General features: G+C 45.4%; 1 protein-coding gene across 4 annotated transcripts in view; it reads left to right on the plus strand.

The window, feature by feature from the left end:
- The window catches only part of Dia (diaphanous related formin 1), a 42,982-nt gene that overhangs the window by 13,370 nt on the left and 8,898 nt on the right, over positions 1-20,714 (plus strand). For 3 of the 4 annotated variants that reach the window (XM_077703794.1, XM_077703792.1, XM_077703795.1), the window contains 17 exons: positions 1,234-1,367; positions 3,015-3,123; positions 7,042-7,152; positions 7,239-7,363; positions 8,209-8,328; positions 8,426-8,544; positions 9,703-9,851; positions 10,834-11,265; positions 11,443-11,629; positions 12,923-13,119; positions 13,901-13,987; positions 14,094-14,246; positions 15,617-15,746; positions 16,938-17,059; positions 17,509-17,673; positions 19,492-19,627; positions 20,231-20,332. In XM_077703794.1, coding sequence (XP_077559920.1) covers positions 1,234-1,367; positions 3,015-3,123; positions 7,042-7,152; positions 7,239-7,363; positions 8,209-8,328; positions 8,426-8,544; positions 9,703-9,851; positions 10,834-11,265; positions 11,443-11,629; positions 12,923-13,119; positions 13,901-13,987; positions 14,094-14,246; positions 15,617-15,746; positions 16,938-17,059; positions 17,509-17,673; positions 19,492-19,627; positions 20,231-20,332 — 2,578 coding nt within the window. The remainder of the gene's footprint in view (positions 1-1,233; positions 1,368-3,014; positions 3,124-7,041; positions 7,153-7,238; positions 7,364-8,208; positions 8,329-8,425; positions 8,545-9,702; positions 9,852-10,833; positions 11,266-11,442; positions 11,630-12,922; positions 13,120-13,900; positions 13,988-14,093; positions 14,247-15,616; positions 15,747-16,937; positions 17,060-17,508; positions 17,674-19,491; positions 19,628-20,230; positions 20,333-20,714) is intronic. The other variant, XM_077703793.1, reaches the window with a different exon arrangement.

Raw genomic sequence — 20,714 nt, forward strand, 5'->3', positions numbered from 1 at the left:
AGTCGCCAGATATCTGCTCCGACGAGGAGAGCACTTCAAACCGGCCTTACACACCGTCAGCTGTTCACCTGCCAGTTTCGTTTCCATATGATGGTATCTGCGGGGGTCTAATGTTGCTTGTAGTTGAAGTGTCTATTCGGACAGAGTCTCCAGTAAGTTTTGTACTGTTTCATTTCAAAAATGTTAGGTTGTGCTGCAATGGAGGAGGCTCATAGTGCTGATCTTTTTCATCGCTTAACACCTACTCAGCCAAAATTTGCAGGGCACCGTTCTAGCGCATCGCACCTCATTCCTGCAAGCCTGGCTGCACTAGCGAGTCAGAGGATGATAATAAAGCTCAACTTTATGTTTTGAGGGATAACTGACAGTGAACGTCAACAAGCATCAACCATGGAGTTCCGTTTTCAACTTCATGCATGTTTTTCCGCATCGCGTGCTTGTCCCAAATTCTGTGCTGGCCGTCAATGCAAAGTCAGTCATCGACAAGATGTTTTTACGTTACGTGGGGGCAAATTGGTGCCTCTGATAATGTCAAACCGCCAGATTTCTTCAAGGGAACCACCCAAAATTGCACATTTTGAAATGGAGGTTGGGCTTCCTCGCGTGGCACGAGCACCACGCGTGCTAACATATCTTTTTATATCTGACAAACTGTTCCACGCAAGTCGACATTTTTTATAGGGCGAGTTTTTGAAATCTTTCCGTACAAAATGTATAATGTTTTTCTACTATCGGTAATTTGTTATACACAACTCCTTTTTTATAATTCTCTTCGACAACTTGACAAAAAAATTTGATTTTGATTTTTTTTTCGCAACTATGATGTATAAAAACATTAAAAAACTGGTGTTATTAGAAAGGCCGTCACATAGTCTGCATTTTTGTGTTCCTGTAATTAGTGCCTAACCAATTTTTTAGCAGAAATAAAATGTTCTCTTGGACCCCTAAAAATCGGTCAATTTTCCTGCGGTCATGAAAGAGTTAATAATATGTTCAGATTGGACACCCTCCTGGTGGCTGCGTTTTCTTTCTAGAGTACCATTAAGAACATATCAAAATGAAGTCATTGTGTGTTGTCTGTGTAGTGGCAGCTAGAGAGTGCACTGAGCTGAGCCTTTTTTCAAAAGTGCCTGGGCATCTTTGAAATTGTCGAAGAAAACAAGGCCTGTTCTTGAAGTTGAGAGAGAGGAGGCCCCTTTGCAGTCCTGACCTGTTGTTGTGTTTGCTCTGCAGCCTGGCCTGCGACACGTGTACGAGCACGAAACGGCGCTCACCATTGTCTCGGCCAGCATGGATGTAACCAAGCCGAACATCATGGTGGACGTCGTGAAGCTGCTGGCTGCAGTTTCGATAGTTCCACCTAATGGGTACATTCTCACCATCTGTGTCTTTTTCTGGCTTCAGATGTCTAGTTCAGAGTTGTGATATTAGTGGCAAAGGAGAGCCCAGATTTTTAATGTATGCTGGTGGCGGACGCTTTAGCTTTCCTAAACATGTTCCTACTTCTTTGGGGTTGGTAGATGTGCAGTAAGTGGTCGCAATTGAATATCTGTTTTATGTGTCTGTGTGTTACATTAAAAGCTTGATTAGTATTTGACATTCAGATGGTAACGTTATTGCTTTATTATTACTTTGGTTGTGCAGTACTGTTTTACTCACCCACCTGTTAACACACAAAGGACTTTGCATTCACATTCACAACCTTACGATCTAAAGTGATGGTGCAGTGGCTAAGGCAGGCAGGCATAGAAGGGCTGTGCAAAGATGATGTCCTGCTGTCAGGATCGATTCCTGGCCATCGAGGTTGTGTGCCAGATAGGAGTGGTGTACAAACACGTCTAGGTGTGAGATTGCGTGTCAAAAAATGCCAAGTCCCCTCAATTTAACTCTTAGCGCTCCACCATTGCGCGCCTTACATGCCTGGATTAGCTTTGTAGTGTAGTGCTCCAAATGTGAATCTTGCTCCTAGCCTTGCACCACGATTATACCACTTTTGTAACCACCGAGTAGCAGCATTCACTTCAGGACTACTCTTATTTTAAAGGGGCCACCGGACAAAGGGGCCACTGGACAAAATACAAGTTTATATTATTCGAAAGACGTGGTGTTTAGTAGTGTCTCCAGTGCTTGTCCAGCAGCAAACGATGCTTTATTCACTTAGAAATTATGCAATTTAATTAAGCCATAATTTTGATTCTCCCACTGAAACGTGTGTTTCGTGACATCTGCGATGGCATACTCAGAAGAAGTACTGAAGCGCACATAAGTATTCAAACTAGGGTGGCAGCGAATGCTGCCTTGTTTGCTGTCAGTCCTCCTAGATGGTGCCACCATATTGCTCGAGACTGCTCTTCGCCCTCGCTTTCTTTTTGACCGGACTTGTGCCTGGATAATGTTTGTTGTGGTTGATAGTACTCGTATGGTCGACAAACAGTCACAGAAGACAATGTCGCTCATGTCAGTTGGCCATTGTAAGCTCAACACACCAGACGGCTGTGCAGCTGTAATTGGCATAGTGTGTGCAGTATGCAGTGGTGCTTCTATGTTTGCGTGTGTGTTTGAAACTTCCATTGTTTACCCCACCATTCTTACCGCTATAAAAAGAATATGCATTAGTGCAAGTAGCTCGTTCTGCAAGCTAACAAACCGGTGTTTAATTTGCGTTGGATTTTGCCAGCTGCAGCCAATCACACTGCTGCCCATAATACGTCATAGGTTCTAGTTCAGAAATGAGCTAGTGTGCCGCACGGCCATTCTCTTTTTTCCGTGGGCCCCAGCTGGATCACTTTCTTCTAGATCTGGGGGTTCGTACTGAGCAGCGCAGTCTCCCCACTCAGCGGTCCCGTTATGTCTAGCGATTCAAAAAGAAGTTGGGAAGTGGCGAAGTTATTTTTGGAACAATCTATGTGTGTGGGTGTGTGTGCCTTAGTGTACACATTCACGAACTGTCCACCTGCCAATTTCTTCAAAAAAAGGGGACTGAGTGTGTGCCTTTTTCTCTTTTGCCTTGCCAGGCACGAGAGGGTGCTGAAGGCCATCACTGAGTGTGCGGGCATGGAGGACCAGGAGCGGTTTATGCCCATTGTGGCTGGCCTGGCCTGCAGGGACAACGATTCTCTCAGGGTATGTCCAGCTGATCTTCCTACGTTCCCCCACAGAGGGGGAAAGTGCTTGTCAACATTCCAGTGAACTGCAGGCTGAAACTGCGCAGGCGAATCCACAGTTCTGGATTGCTGCACAGGAATTCCAAGCCTGTTCACTATGATCACTAGTGCTAACTTTGTTCATTTAATTAATTCATTAATTATGATTAATCAAAGATTTATTTACAAATAATGTAATCACAATTAAGTTCATTTGTTTTGCTAATAACTGCCGTTACTTCCTTTCCCAACAATTTCAGTAAATTTGTTCATTAACAAAGCAACAAACACTAGAAGCTTGTTGAACTGCAGTGGTGAACAAATGAAACATAAAAATGCACACTGCGATGTACAAATTACAGGATTTTCATCCGTATTGGTTGAGTGATCGCATAGCTTCATTGCAATAGTGAAGGATCATAACAGCGCCTTCTGAACATGCCCGAACCACACAAATATTTAATTTCCACTAACCAGAGTCTTGAATCTGGTGTGGTCTGGCTCATATTTTTGTGTTTGCTTTTAATTGGTCCACAAATGTACATAGCAGAAGGAGAAACAAGAACACTACCGTATTTACTCGCATAATCCTCACACTTTTTTTTCGGAAAAGTCAATGGGAAGATAGGGGTGCGAGAATTATGCGGGGAAAAAAAATCCGGTGCACAGTGTTGTCAATTTGCCTTATGCCAATCCCGCTAAATTTAGCGGTCGTTTTTTGTATATGTAAGCTCAGTGTTGCCAACAGCAGCTATTTCTTTTTATTTTATTATTTACAACGTAAACAGTCTCCCGTCGATCAGCGATCATTAAATTGCCGCCTTTGCTTTCTGCCGCGCGCCCTATCTCGTCGTCGTCATGTGCGTGCCCTACTCCAGTAACGCACGTTGAAGTCGGTGACGCCGAAGTGCCTGCCTGCGGCGCGGTTGCCGTGTTCGATCGCGTCTCTATCGCTTTCAATTTGAAAACGGTAGTGTAGCTGCCGTTCTTCCCCATGGCGAAGCGGCACCAAGCACAAAACAAAGAGATAAAAAAGTTCTCAAAATGGCAGCAAGCTATCCACCACTGACACGAGTGACTCACTGACTGCTGCTGCTCAACGACGGGACCACGACGGCGACACGACGACACGACAGCGGGCTGCGCGAACACCGTCTAGTTGCGCGCACGCGAAATATGCGCGAAACCGCCTCAAGGGCAGTGTGAGTAGCGTGTTAGGGCGCCTGTTAGGGAGTAGCCATGCAGGTTGTTAGGGCGCCTGGATGGCCTTGGATACACAGTGCTCTCCGCCGAACAGAGAGGCGGCGGGGAAGGGCGCGCGTTGGAGAGCGCGTGCACCATGCGGGTTTCGCGAGCAGGCATCTTTCGCCGCTGCAAAGTTGGGGGTGCGAGGATTATGCGAGGAACCAAAAAATCCAAGTTTTGGTGGCTCACATTAGGGGTGCGAGGATTACGCGAGTGCGAGGATTACGCGAGTAAATACGGTATATAGTCAATTTCCGCAATAATGAAATCCGACGAGTAAGAAATTCTCGCGGCAATGAAATATTTTCGAATCCCTGGCGAATGTCCGTAGGAGCCCGTGTATTTTATATTGAAGGCAAAAAACAGCGCAAAGAAACGACACGTAAGATGAGGAAAAGACAAACACGGGCGCTGACTGACACCTGCATGAATTTTGTCGCGCGCATGCAATATAAGAAAAACCAGGACGAATACTAAAACAAGGTAAAGTTAGGATTGTAGATATGCAATCTTCTTTGGCAACAAGTCGACAGACGGTTTGCTGACGCATGCACCCGCACACTCGCGCATAGAAAAAGCTTCAAGAGCGTGCGGGTGCATGCGTCAGCAAACCGTCTGTCGACTTGTTGCCAAAGAAGATTGCATATCTACAATCCTAACTTTATCTTGTTTTAGTATTCGTCCTAGTTTTTCTTGTATTGCATGCGCGCGACAAAATTCATGCAGGTGTCAGTCAGCGCCCGTGTTTGTCTTTTCCTCATCTTACGTGTCGTTTCTGTGCGCTGTTTTTTGCCTTCAGTATGAACCAACTAGCCCGTCTTCACATTTTAGTATTTTATATCTCGCAGCAACGAAATGTTCCTGGAAAGTGATCCCGCATTTTATCTACCAATTGGAGGCTAACAGTGTCTAAAAAGGGCTCAAATGCATTTTTTTATTTTGCTGTGCTAAAAGTGCGTCAACTTTTAGCACAGCACGCTTGCATGGCCACTGCCATATTTGTTTACAAAAAAGACTGCTGCACCCGGCTGTGGAGGCACCCTCGCAATGACATCTCTAGGGGGCGACACATGGTGACTCATGGCTTTGGCTTGGGATATGCTGACTGGCTGCCACTGAACAGTGCACGTGCGTTCATTGTGTGTGTGGCAGTCGGCACGTTTGCTCTCATAATGTGCCTGTTTCGGAAGTTTTTATCGCCACAAGATAAGGCAGCCGTCATTGCCCAAGTCAGTGGCCCAAGCGGAGCAAGGAAGGATAGCGTCGACGGCTTTGGAACCGCTTGCAGATTGCTCTACCATTCTGAAAAGCAAGGATGCCACTCTTTGATTGCGCACGTTCGCAAAACGAAAAACAATGATGCTGGGCCTTTGCGGATGTCAACAGGTGGTGCTCACTTGGTTTTGTGAACAGCATAGGAACAACGAGATGCCACTGTCTGGCGAAATTCGTCAACAGAAGCAGCTGGGCTTTGCTCTGCATACTCGGCCATGCTCGGTGCTGAGGATCAGAGAGAAAAAACGTGCAGAGAAGTGAACCTGCGGGATGTTTTGAATGTGTTTGGCACAATTAGGTCGTTCTGAGGTGCTCACACGGTACGACGACTAGTAATGAACCACTTCTTGTAGTGCGAAAGCTGGGCCGTGAAGTTGCTGCAATGTAAGGCTCGTAATACAGTAGCTGACCGATTTTTCGGATCGGAAGGAAACGAAGAATGGTCCAAATCAAAGAGCAGTCCGAAAAATCCGTGGGACAACTGGCAGTTCCTTGGGAAAGTCCGAAATGTCCAGTAAGTTCGAATTTTTGGAGTCCAATAAAAAACGCTCGGTTACTGTATGACTAACTTTCAGAAATAAATTTTCGGTTTGCGGCTGATTTTTATTCTCTTTCTCGAGTTTCATTCTCACGGTGACGAAATGCCCGCAAAATTTAATTTTTTTAATTTCCTCAGTGGTTTTGTTATTGCAGGGTTCGACTGCACACAGAACCATGTGTAAGGCTTATAGAAAATTGCTGTACGGTAGTAGGCTCTGACCTGGCAGTTCGACATAGCTTGTTATACTGAAGTAAGCCTTGAATGGCTTTTTCTTTCTCTCTGTTAAGCTGCACTGGATTGTTGAGAGTAACGGTGTTAGTTGTGTGCACCCCATATTTTCTTGCGTACCTGTGCCAGAAGCACTATAAAAAGAAATGTCATGGAAATTAGATCACCTAGTAAACTAATAGCCTGTTCCACTGAGCATTTGAATCTTCAGAGATTCCTAAAGTCTGCAAAAGCCCACTCATCTGTTTAGCCAACCAAGCATAATCTTGCTTCAACACAGAGCTGGACCCAAGTCGTAAAGAGTAGCGAAGTTCCCAAAGCATTTAGCATGGTCGGAGATTGCTCATTTCAACCAAATAATCAATGCGGACACACCAGGATAATTTTCAGAGGTGCTGGTGACCCCCCCTCCTCCTCCTCCTCCTCCTCCTCCTCCTCCTCCTCCTCCTCCTCCTCCTCCTCCTTCTGCTTCTTCTTCTTCTTCTTCTTAAGTGATTCCTCTTTGAGAATCGTCACCTGATGCTGATAGCTGTAAGAAAACTCAAAATACATAAATTCAGTTTTTCCTTTATTTGATCCATTCAGAATGCCTGTATGTTCCTCTTTCAGGTGGCCTGCATCCAACTCATCAATGCCTTGGTGTCTGGTACGGAAGACTTTGACTTTAGGTTACATCTTCGAAATGAGTTCATGCGCACAGGGATGATGGACATCTATGAGGTGAGCCAAAGAACACTGGCACGTCTGCCTTGTCTTGGAGGTGCCCTAGTTGGTGCTGTCTGCAGTAAGTTGCTGTCTTCTTGCAGAACCTTCTCAACGAGAGTATTGAAAGCCCTGAGCTTGCTCTTCAGCTAAACATCTTCAAGGAAACGAAGGACTTCGACTTTGAGGAGCTCTCACAGAGGTGTGAGAGTATCACGCAGGAGTGGAAATATCCTTTTATTGCGTGGTTGCAAGACGTGTGCTCACATCTGTGTACTTGACCTTCTGCGCCTTTTGATCTTGGGCACGCTTGTTCATTCATCTAATGATCTCAAGAGGCTGTTAACCCTTGTTGTCTGCTATTTATCAGTCTGTTCTGGCAGAAGTTTTCAGGGTTAACATTAATCCTTGTACTTAGATGACACAATAATTTTTCTTTTAACAGCGGAGCTGTTTAAGCTTGAGATTGGTCCGGCGGCATTAGCAAAAAAAATACCAAGAAAAAAAAAACTGTGCCTCCTGTAAAGGGTGCACCACCGCAGACGCGATATTATAACAGTGAAGCCGGCTTTTATGCCTGCTCGAATGCGAGTGCAGAGGGCATGTGCATATGTGCACCCCTTACTATGCCATTTTAAAGGTGACAGTCTTTCTTGGGTTACTAGAACGGGGCGGGGAAAAAAAGGCACAGCTTGCTGCACTAGTGGTGCAAGGCTGGAAAAAAACAACGGAGCTGGTGGTCGGCCTAGCTTCTTCCCCCTTGAGATCCGCTGTGAATGTGGGGGACCGACCGGAATGGCCTTGTAAAATCTGGCTAAACTTTGCCTCACCCCTCAACACTTCTTAGCCTAGCCTAGCAAGAACATCACGAAACCTAACAAAACTTAGCACGACCAAGCAAAACTTAGCAAAACCGGAAGAAGCTAGCTTGACCCCCAGCTTTGCTGTATCTCCAGCCTTGCACCACAAGTGCTAAGTGTGCCCCCCCCCCCCCCCCCCCCCCCTTTTTTTTGTAAAACATTGTTTTGTTTAAGTTTGGCGTGTGGCTTCATTGTTTGGCCTTAACCGTGTAACTACTGATGTCAGCGAGTGTTTCCGCCTGCTGAAGAGCTCCGTGACAAATACCCCGTGTGAAATGCCTTTCCTGTCAATACTACAGCACCTGCTGTGCATACGAGACGACCACATTGTCAAGTAAGCCCCAAAGCTTATTTGTAGCCTGCGTGAACACATCTCTGTAAAAGGAACGTTCCACATAATTAATTTCTTTTTCTCTCTCTCTCTCAAACAGACCTGCGTACTTCAAGCTCATTGAAGGTTGCATATCGCAAATTGTCCTGCACAAAAACGGCTATGACCCTGACTTCAGGCGCTCCGCTAGGTTTCCTGTAGATATCGACACGCTGATGGGTAAGTTGCCTGTTGGCAGTTTTGCTTGCTGGGTTGATATTCTTATGCTGGGCTCCTGCTGAGTTGATTTAGAAACAACTCTGGTGCTCTCTGAAGACAGTCAGCGGTGACATTGAAGCTGCTGCTCACCAGTACCAAATCACCTTTTCTATTTTCAAGGACAGTTCAGGAAGTACGTTATAGCCAAGTTATGCGGGGACATAGTATTTTGTGGCCTTAAAGTGGGGAGAAAAAGAAGAAGAAAGTGATTGTTGGGGGAGCGGGGGAAGTGGAGATAGTGGCCGGTAACTGTCTGGCGTGTTACCGGCCGCTGACCCCCCTTGATGTTGATTTCTTGAAAATGGAATTTTTAAAATTCAAAGCCTTTTTCTCTCCCCCCCCTCTCCCCCCTAGCCCTTGATGCTTCTCTTTTCAGAAATATGTATCTAGGGTGTGACTAAAATGTAATCAGTGTTTGCCTTGGACATGTTCTCACGCAAGCTCATATTGTTCATTTAGGTTTTAAGCATGCAATATGAACTAAAACGCTGATTCGTTTATAGGCTACCTTTATTCAGGGACTTTATAAAGCAGGCTAGCTTCATTTATTGCCTCACTCCAATTTATAAATACTATACGGTATTCATATGCCCGGTAAGAGGTAATCCGAAAGTTCTATTCTGAATTAGCATAGTGTCACAGTCAACTCTCATTTATTCTACTCTCACGGGGCTCCTAAATTTGGACAAATTAGGCGGGAAATTGAATTTACTGGAGCTGAAATGCATATCCTTATAATGTCACTGTATCTGTAGATGCAATCAAATTAACTTGTAACAGTGAATTAACTGAGGTCGATTACTGAGAGTTGACTGTGCATACATAATTTTTGTGTGTGATGTCTGCTTGGCGCTGAAAACCATTTGCTCTTTAATAAGGTATCTGTGGTGGCCTGAATAATCTCTTAAAATAATCTTTTCCCTAGGATAACTTGGAATGCTCTGTGGTTCAATCCCTCTCTTGTCACCTGGTCGTGCCTTCGAAAGCCGGAAATATTGTGGGTTCCCACTGATTCCGTTGTGGGGAAGTTTGCATAGAAGGGGACGGGAATGAGCTGAGTGGGAGTTGGGGCTGCTTAATGCTGGAGTTCATCTCGCCTCACTCTTCCTTTCTCTCTAGAACACATCATCCAGGGTTCGCGGAGCGAGGAGCAAGAAAACGTCGAGCAGTTGCAGAAGAAACTGGAAGAAGCACTCACTCAGAAGCAGGAGTACGAGGCTAAGCTGGCCAACTATGAAGCCCGCCTTCGAGACGGACAACTCATGCAGGTGCGTCCAGTTCCCTCTATGTGCAGTGGGGAGTCCTATGCTTGTGTAATACATACTTCTGTCTTTCTTTCTTGTATGCATGGTGCTTGTGTTTAAGTACCTTTGTGCAAAAGAAGCAGTGCATGGGAGCAGCTGGGCTTGGTTGGGGCTCAAATTTCACTTGAGGTACAAAAATATGCTGGCTACATGTAAAATCTGCTGTCCTTATTGTGGGCTGCTGGTGAGGTCAAAACTGTCCAGCGCTCGCCAGACAAGGGGTTGGTTAAAAAGTATTTTTGCCCGCCCATAAACTAGCATCCGTGGACCATCCGTTTAACAAAGTGGCTACCAATAGACCGTAGATGCAATAGGGGTAGGCCAAGGACTCAATGGAGGAATGAGCTACGAAAATTTGGGGGAAAGGGTAGACCCGGCTAGCAATCGATAGACATGGCTGGAGATCTTGGGAGAGGCCTTTGTCCTGCAGTGGACACAATCAGGCTGGTGATTATGATGACACCAGCTTGGGAAAGTTAACAGATTAGTTTTGCCTTTTCTCTTTGCACCTTTCTCGTATTTGGCTATTTTTTGTAGGGCTGTGTTCATGCAGCAATGACAGCCATTGTAATTGGCTCTGCAACAGGTTCATGTAAGCTTGCGTTCTATCACTGTGCTCTTTCTTTTTACTGTTCTGCCTTTGTACTTTAGTTCAGCTGCAGCTGGCTTTGGTAACCAAGTGAATTATTATTACTCTCAGTACTATTGCTTCTAGCAGTATGTTAAAACAACCAATCAGGAAAGTAGTGCCTAGCCTAACTGACACAACCTTTTCAAGTGATTATCATCATGGAGTGTTGCTGGGGGCAGAACACGAATTACCTGTACCTATGGCACCTGCACACATTGGAGTAATTACTGTACTTTCATCAATCTGCAGCATTGTTTGTACACTGTCTAACGGCTGTTTTACTCTGTGCTTTCCCATTCTCTCCTCTTGTTGCAGAGCCCCAACAGCGGCAAGCTGAATGTTCCCCCTGGCCTGCTAGCTCAAGGCAGTGGTGCTCCTCCCCCTCCCCCTCCACCCCCTCCCCCGCCATTCCCGGGCGGAGGCGGCATTCCCCCTCCGCCCCCAATGCCCGGCTCAGGCATCCCTCCTCCTCCTCCGATGCCCGGCATGGGGGGAGGGCCCCCACCACCGCCTCCCATGCCCGGCATGGGGGGCCCTCCACCCCCTCCCCCGATGCCTGGCATGGGTCCCCCGCCCCCTCCCCCTCCCCCCGGCCTGGGGGCCATGATGGGGCGACTGCCCAACGGCGGCATGCCCATGTCTCCGCCACAGCCCGAGACCCTGCCCCATGGCATGAAGCCCAAGAAGAAGTACAACGTTGGAACCACCCTCAAGCGGGCCAACTGGAAGAAGGTCATGCCGCAAAAGGTACAAGTGCCCTGTGCATGTGCTGTTCTCCCTCTCGTGATTGCACCACGCTATCTGCCCACAACTGATGGGATCAAAAGTGAATTTCAGTACTGAGTAAACCGAGCTAAAAACTTGGCTTGAATGAAACCTTGGTATGTTTCTATTGTGCTGATGAAAACTTTTTTTACTGTCCAGATCTCGGAAAAGGCATTCTGGGTGAAGGTGCAAGAGGACGAGCTTGAGAGCGAGGACATCTTCGAGGGGCTGGTGTCCAAGTTTTCGTCAGAGCCCCCCGTGAAGAAGGACAAGACGGAGGAGAAAGTGTGCATCAAGAAGACCAAAGAGCTCAAGGTCCTCGATAGCAAGGCTGCACAGAACCTGAGTAAGCCCCGCACTGGCTCTTTCTTGCGTTTTTTGTTGTGGAGAGCTTTGCCTCATATTTGTGGCTACTGGTTTTGATATGCAAGTTTCTTCATCATCAGTACACCACAGCAAAGTCATAGCAGGCCATTGTGCTGTTTAACATATGCTGACTCAATATGATATTTACACTTGTTCATGTGCATACATTTGCATGTACCTGAATGCAAGAATAACGACATTCAGTTTAAAAAAAAAGGGTGTCTGATGGTACCTATGCTGTGGAGGCAACTCTACTGCCTGGCCATCTTTTATTAAGCTCAAGTAAGCCATTGAGTGTTGCTTACTGAGAACTCGTGTAAAAGTTTTATGAGAAGTATGTGAATCTTAAACTTTGCTCGCTTAATGTGGTGTGGAAGCTGCGTGCACAAAAGTATTGTGAGATTTCAGCGGCAGTTGAAAATAATCCCAGTTACACAGTTTTCTAAAGTGAAGCCATAGTTCTCTCACATTGTTCATTTTGTAATACCACGTTTTTTAATTTTTTTTTTCTCGTGGAAGGGCCTCCAATTGTATGAGCCTGTATAATACATAAAGTGTCATTGTGACCTTTGATTTTGGATGAGAACATATTTCTTTTGAACACCTTGAAGGGTGTATTGAGTTTTTCCCAGCGGTCTTAAATAGCTTTGATATGTAAAATATGCCTGTTGAGTTATGCTATGGTGGAACATGTGTACCAGTTGTGCCAAGCAGTGCCAAGACAGAAATGCTGTGCTACATGCTGTGCCAAATGACCCTTGTCAGTAAAAACTGCCCCAGAGCTGCACCAAAATCGCCCACTAATTGTGGGGGAAAAAAAGCAAAAAGCACTCCTTTCCAGGTGGAATGCGGGCTGCTATCCCACTTCTTTCTTTTGAGCCCTGATCAAGCTCATAAATTTTATTTAAATTGATTTGAATTGAATAGAATTTGATTCGAATTGATTTGAAATTGATTTAAATTTGATTTGATTTGATTTATTTTTCAAAAAATCTCAAAGATTGAAGGTAAGCAGACCGGTACTGCACTGGTGGCTTCTGATCTCAATGCTGATCATGGGATTCCTGCTACATAACGTGCAGCTCTCGTTCCACTTGCCGGGCCGATGTTTGGGGCATGCGTGTGCACCGTTGAAATACAAAGACACAATGTGATCATCCCACTTAGGGTTAGGACAAGCACAGTGATGTCCTCTGCTTTTCCTGCTGACAGAAGTTTACAGTCGCAGTACTTAGCCGTTTGTTCGTGTTCTTCTCCTGTCACGCTCTTTCAGTGATCCTGCAAGGCTCGCTGAAGATGTCGGCTGCCACGATACGCGACTACATCCTGGAAGTGAACGAGGAGCACCTGACTGAGGCCATGCTCCAGCAGCTGATCAAGTACATGCCCGAGGCTGACCAGCTCAAGAAGCTCTGTGAGCTCAAGGACAACGTTAGCGATCTGGCCGAGGCAGAACAGTTCGCTATCACGGTGAGAAGACACTATCGCTTGAAATCACTGGCAAGTAGGTCTGTAACCTTGGCAAAAAAAAAAAAAAAAGATAAATAGAAAAAACTGGCCTTCACAATGTAGCTTTTCAAATCTGGCCAGTGTACCACCTACTGGCATTTCAAGTTTGTGAGGTATGAGCTGTACTAATGTCTTGTTTCACTTTGCTGTAGACCTTTGGACATTGCGCTTTCTTTCAAGTCAGTCCATCTCTCTCTTTCTCGTCTATTTTTTTTTTGCGAGGAGAGATTTTTACCTCCTGTGAAAAGACACAAAAAGATGGGAATGCGAAAAGCTTTGCACATCTTGTTTCAAGTCAAGAATTTTTTAGATTTTTGTGGCTGCAAGCCACTTGCTCATGTCATGAAGTGAAGCACTGGGTAGCAATATCAAAGTCTTTCACTGTATGGGAAGTGTGCGGTGTCCTGCTGGCAAAATTATTCACTTTGCCAATGAATTGACTAGTCACGTGATCAGCTTCTCCTTATTATCGCCTCTTCAGTTGTGTGTGCTCTTTAGTTTTATTAGTCACGAGTGGCACATGACAGCGATGAGGTCCATCAATCTCACCTGCCTCCTGAATACTTTTAGTTGTGTTTCGTGCCAAAGTAAGTGAAAATAGGGGAAGTTCACTTCTTTTAATAAAGCGGATATGAATAAATAATTTCCACGGCATTTGTTAAAATTCGTTGTACAGTTCTGACACAGTACGACATGACTCTAGTTTGTTTTGGAGTGACTTTGCCTCCTCTTCCTTTTTCAGATTGGGAGCATCAAAAGAATACATTCAAGGCTGCAGTCCATCAGCTTCAAGCTCCGGTTCTCAGAAATGGTGCAAGATATCAAGCCTGTAAGCTGGAACATTTGCATGAATAATTATCAGTCGTACAGATTGTCCTTATTACCAATAATATTCATCAGGAACACTTGTCCTTGATGCTACTTTCCCATTTCAGGGCATTGTGGCAGCCACGGAAGCCTGCGAAGAGATCAAGTCAAGTAAAAAATTTGGAAAGGTCTTGCAGCTTGTTTTACTACTCGGAAATTACATGAACACTGGCTCAAGGAACGCACAAGCCATCGGATTTGACATCAGCTTCCTGCCCAAGGTATTTTAAACTCTTCCAATCTCATTCTCGTCACTGCCTGCTCATGTGGAGCAGTTACTACAAGTTTTTTTTTCTTTTTTCTTGTTTAATTTTGGGAAGAGTAGGCAGACGGTGGTCAGCCCATTTATTTATAACATTTAGACTTTAGGTTCGTACAGTATTTTTGTCTACGTTGCTTTGTGTTGAGGCAACAGAAGTACAGAAAGCTATTTTTTGTAGGCTATTTAACTGAATGCATGTAATTCTGTAAGCTGAAGCAAAGATGCTTCTCAGGTTGTAGGTACCCTAGCAAATGTTACACATAAAGTTACACATAAGCTGTTTTTCCGTAGTAATGGTTTCTTTGTTGTTACCCACTGTGAATAAGACTTCGGAAAACAGGTCGACTACGCCAGCAGAATATGTGCTACCTGAGCAAATGCTTGTATTGGGGCTTAAAAAGGCCATGCAGACAAATTACAAGTTTGTTTTATTTGAAAGATTTGGTGCTTTATAGTGCCCCCAGTGCTTGTCTGGCAACAAACGATGCTTTATTCGCTGAGAAACTAATCAATTTAAGTTCAAATTTTGATTCTCCTGCCCAATCAAGTGTTTCGTGACGTATGCGATGACCTAGCCGGGACAGGTCTTCAAGCAAACTTTAGTGCGCTGTTTAGTCTGCAGCAGACTGCGGAGCGCCTTGTTTACCGTCTGTCCTCCTAGATGGCGCCACCATGCTGCGCTGTACCACTGTCCGCCTTTGCTTTGTTTCAGACCGTATTTGCCCTTCGCTTGTTTTTGTTATGGTAGATAGTAATCATTTCATGAAACACGGGGAATGCTCGACAAACAGGGTCACGTAAGACAATGTCGCTTATGCCAATTGGCCTGTATCGTGAGACAACCCCAAAGCGCGGCAGTGCTGTGCAGCTATAACAAGCATAGTGCGCGGAGTACCAACAGCTGTACGCACTGGTGCTTCTATGTTTACGTGTGTGTTCGTGAGTTCTACTGTTTACCCCACTATTCTTACCGCTATAAAAAGAATATGCATTAAATTTAAGCGCGAATAGCTCGTTCTGCAAGCTTATAACCCCTGTTTAATTTGCGTTGGATTTTGCCGGCCTCAGCCAATCGCACACCTGCCCATAATACGTCATTGGTCCTAGGGCGGGAAATTAGCTATTGGGTCACATGGCCATTCCCTTTTTTCTTGATTATATAGTTTATTTGAGAATAGTTTGCATTAAAAGTGGTGTCAGTGTTGTTCTAATGAGGCAATCTTTTGGATCAACCAACCTTGCATTTTATCTCCATGGCCCTTTTAAGCTACACTATAACAGCACCCGATTTGAAACTTGGCACTGACTGACTTCATTTTACTCTCTTAGCTTTCAGGAACAAAGTCGCATGACCAGAAAACAACGCTGCTTCACTTCCTTGCCGAGACAATAGAAAAGAAATTTCCCGATGTCCTTTCATTTGGTGATGAACTGAGCTACACGGAGAAGGCAGCAAGGGGTAAGCTGGGGTATCGGGGACAAGTTGAAGTAACTCTGTGTATGTTGTGAAATTTGTGTTTGCATTGCTGTACAAATTTTTCAGTATGAGAAGCACTGCTTTACTCTTTAGGGCCTGTAGGGTTATTGCAGTGCATGTGTGTATGACAGCCCAGAGCACTACTAATGTTACAGAGCTCTTGTGGCAATCAACCCTCACAGTGTAACTGTACGTGTTTCACCGTTGTTTTACTTTACGTCTTTGTGTGGCAGCTACACCTTCTTCCGTATTTATACTCTCATAATGGGCTCACTGCCTGCATTGGTCGTTAGAATCTTGGATTTTTTTACCATGATGCACCTACCCTGTTTTCAAATCAGGGGAAGGCAGCAAAGAGCATGCTTGCCATTCAGATTACCTGCAAACACATACCATGTCGTACAAGTCTTTATTCTTGCTTCCACTGAAAAACGGTACCGGTTTTTCGACTAACTCTTATACTTCCCACTTTGTTGGTGGCATTGTTACCACTTGTGAAAAGAGATGGGACTCCTCGCATGTAAAAAAAGTCCAGCTATATTACGGAGTAAAAGCGAGACTGGGGGGGAATTTTCATATGAGAATGTTCTAATCCAAGGACTATCCATGAGTGTGCAGCTATCACCATCAGTCGCAAGAGAGTTGCAGGGACGTTGCACGGTGCAAGGGAGTTGCACGGGAAAGGCCAGGTGCAGGGACGATAATGCAAAAAAAGAAACAAAAGAAGTCTCATTAGCTACTAAGCACAAGGAATTGGACTTCAAATATGGCACAACTTGGAGAAAAAAGCCAGTTAATTACACAAGCGGGTACAGTACTTGGGACTTTTAGAACCCTACGGGCTTTTGACAGACATGCAGTTATTAGGCTGGATGTAGGAGCAAAGGGCTCTAAACATGTAATTGAAGTAATTGATCGATGTAATTGAAGTGTGGGTGGGTTTTCGATGTGAAAAGATAACCCCACAGAAAAATATGTTGGTCAAGTTAGTACACAGCTGGGGAACACATTACAGCGCGAAGGTAGATAAAGGTTAAGAGAGACTAACGGACAGTGTTTCTCTCGTGTTCTTTCTTAGTCTTCGTCAGCATTTGCACTGTAATCTGTTCCACAGATGGTAGCCCCGGTCCGAGGCATATTCTAACCCTGTATCATGTATCTGTGGCGTTCCAGTTTCTCCAGACCAGCTGGAGAAGAACCTTGGTCAGATGAAGAAGTGCCTCTCCCAGCTCGGCACGGACCTGAAAACATTCAAGTCCCAAGGTCCCAATGACCGCTTTGCTGAGGTCATGAGTGTATCCTTGCACTCGTTACTTGCTCTCACCTCCTTACTTGTTGTTTAGTTTTTGAAATCCGGAACTTTGTTGAAACTGCATCAGACCACTTGCATCTTCCTGCTAGACAACTTAAAAAAAAAAATGGTGAAGCTGTCAGTTTATATTCTTCTCTGAGCGACACTTCTGATTTTCACTTTCAAGCATTGTAGTTAATGTTGTGTATTACTATTGTTGCGAATGATTGGTTAGCCTAACACTGTTGACATGGAAAGGGTAATGTCACAAGAGGGAACCTAGGAGCAATTTGTGCTTGCTTGTTTCACCAAAATATTGGCTTGTCCTTGGAATGTGCGTGACCTTAAAGCCAATATTGTTTCTTGGGTCGTTTAATTGATGAATTCTTTAGCAAAGTGGCCCGTTGAGCCCGTGAGTTGTGTTGTCATGTCCCTTGACAGCCATTGAACCAGGACTTCCACGACCAGGCCCTGCAAGAGCATGAGCTGCTGTCGGGCATGTTTGCCAAAATGAAGAAGCTGTACGAGGGCCTGGCCGAGTTCTACGTTTTTGAGCCCAAGAAGTACACCCTGGACGAATTCTTCACGGACGTCAAGTCCTTCAAGGAGCAGTTTGCAGTAAGGGACTTGCGCCGCTATCAGGCCCTATGCACATTTCACGAATGACAAGGGTATCCTGTTTGCACTGCTGGGAAGAAGTAACAACAACCAGATAGTTTCGCTTATTGTTGCTAAACGTTCACCAGCTTGTCAATGCAACTGCAGAATTGCCTGCACTTCTACATTTTGGTAGTATTTTTGAGTATGGGCCTTGTCTAGCCTGGTTCTGGTGTACATCTATCTGGTATACTATGTCAAGGAAGGATTAGGAAGAGAATAAGACGAGATGATGCTAAATGATGAGAACATTACCAGGACAGTTTCACCCGTGGCGTGCCCATGTAAAGCTGTGGAACAGGTCATGTTTTTGAGTGATTGCAAGGGAGCCTGCATGACCTGAGGGCTTCAAAGTAGCCTAGCTGATGACGCGTAATTACAGGGGTGCTTCAGAAAAGTCAGTCAAGGTAATAAGCAGAGCAAAAGTATAATGCTATGTGGTAAGCGGAGCGCAGCGCTTGCCAAACTTGCTAGTACGGAAAAACTACAGTTGCCAATGAACAGCTGCTGTTGTCCTGAGCAGTTCCACAAACCATTGTTGTCCACTGAAGCCTAGCCATTTGATGTTCTGCACTCATAGGAACAGTTGTAGTACTATAGGCTCACGTTAAGCATTCATGAGAGAATCACACAAAAAGGCCTTCTGCTCTACTATGTACTCATGAACATGTGCAGTGGATGCCTTCTTTTCAGTGAGGCCCTGTTCAATGCCTTGCTCTTGTTATTGTCCACTCCCTAAGTGGTGGTGGTGGTGGTTGTGTGGGACCAGGAGGGGTGTAGCCTAGCTGGATATGCCGGCAGTTGCTCCGCCCAAGCATCTATGTTGGGGACCTTTCATCAGGGGTTTGCCAGTTCCGTGTCCTGATGGAAGCTTAGTAGAATGTGCGACACATCCCTGCACAGTATCCAATGACCCCTTGGGGAGACGATGTGGTCTAGGGTGTTGTGTGGGGCTGCCAACTTTTTAACTGCTGAGAGCATTGCAGTCCGCTCGACATCATGCTCTGGGCAACACATTACATAGTGGTGTACATCCCCTAGCACTGCACATGACGAATACAGAGGCGATCGCACGAGGCCCACCTTGAATAGCCATGCTGGGGTCTTCGCTGAGCCCGTTCGGATGTAACTCATGTGTGAGTTTTGCATTTGAGTTGTATCTTGTCTTTGGGAAGGACCAGAACACTTTCATCTCTGGATTGTTGCCTCGCTGGTACTTTTATCCGCTTGTAGGGTAGGATGTCATGGCCTCACTTGATTACTGCCGAGGTGAAAAACGTCGCTAGCCAGTTTCATCTACATTAGAATAAAAAATTAATTTGTGTATCCTGCAGCAAGGTGCGGTGAAATACTACTATGGCAACAGCGTCAGTGCTGGCAGATTCACCAAAAGGGACAAATAGTGTCGGTCATGTGGCGAAGAAAAGGTGTAGGAAAGGATAGGATTCGTTCGCGGCAAAGACAAAACCTCTGTGAACAGCTGGCGCCCATACCAACACTCATGTTGACCCCTCTCCCCAAAGCCAGCACCAGATTGCTATTTTGTTGAGATGAACCAGGCTGACGCTTGCCTTGACGCTAGTGCAGGACAGAAGTGGCCATAAAAGCTTCAGTCCTTACATTGCGTTCAAAAACTGATCAGCCATCAGTGAAAGCAGAGTACACTTTTATGGGCTGCTGCTCACCATTTCAGCACATTGCGTGAAAGGCAACTCTTGTGAGCCGATGGAAGTCGAACTCTGCCTCTGGGTAACAAGTCTTCTTTTTTTTTTTTTCCAGGCTGCCCATGCCGAGAACGTCCGAGCACGGGAGTTGGAAGAGAAGCGACAACGTGACAAGGAGGCCCGTGAAAAGGCAGAAAAGGAGAAGCAGGAGCGGATGGCCAAGAAGAAGCAGCTGGTGGACATCAGCTCGGGTATGCGGCCTTGTTCCGTGCCCCCCCCCCCCACCCCACTTTCTTTTTTTTTTTCCTGCCTTACTGTGGGGTATGCATTTACGGCAGCATTACAGGGCTTTAAAAATTAAGCAGTTGGCACTGTTCTAATGCTCTTGCCAGGGCCGAAAGAAGCTTGTCTAAGTTATTCTGTGTAAGCAAGCACATAGAAAAATAAGCACTTAGCGTGAACAAGCAAGCAAAAAAAGCACTTGTCAGCTCAAAGACCTATTTATAAAAAAAAAAAATGCCCAAGGAACAATAAGGCAACAATGTTCCCTAGCTCATAAGCTAGCCAGCTATAATTTTTGGTTTATTACATGAATCTGTATTCGTGATTAACGTTTTTTGCTATGAAGTCAGCCAGGTTTCTCCGTAACAGCTGTCGGTCTATCATGCAGAGCCAAGGTGGATAGATTGTTATCTGTGAAGGTGCTCCGTATGGTGCTCTTTGTACAGCATGTTGTTGTCACACGATACCACAGTTGTCAGCTGATGTCTTCCGTTTTAAACAGTTTTTTAAATGGAAAGGACAGTTTCGATGTGCTGTACGCTGCAGTTCAAATGTTGCCATATTCGTTGCAGGCCAAGACCAGGAAGGTGTCATGGACAGCTTGCTGGAAGCCCTCAAGACAGGCTCAGCATTTTCTCACAAGCAGAGGCGGCGGCCGCCCAGGAGCGCAAATGGTAACCACTACTATTCCTGTGTCAGGTGTCTATTTGTGGTGACGAGTGCGTTGCAGCTCTTCTTGATTCAGCAACAAATTGAGTAGTGCTTTTCATTTGGGATCAGATTGGTGGTATACCCCGATACCCGAGGTTGTCCAGACAGGGTGCTCTAGGGTGCACCCTGATACTTGAAAATGTTGCTCTTATATGTTCAAAAGTTAGTCTTTTTCTGAGCCCGTGCAGTTATACTTCTGCTTTTCTGATGTACAATATAGGTAGTTAAATATTGTATGATTCTACATTTCACACACTAGTGATTTCCCACACCGCAGCCATCCGCGCTCAGCAAACATGCCTTGCGAGCGCCGGCTGCGGACGGGTCCGTTGTTTGCGGAGACAG

The sequence above is a fragment of the Haemaphysalis longicornis genome, unplaced genomic scaffold (genome assembly GCF_048455015.1).
Source record: "Haemaphysalis longicornis isolate Haplotype H1 unplaced genomic scaffold, Haemaphysalis longicornis Haplotype H1 scaffold_3, whole genome shotgun sequence".
NCBI lineage: Eukaryota > Metazoa > Arthropoda > Arachnida > Ixodida > Ixodidae > Haemaphysalis > Haemaphysalis longicornis.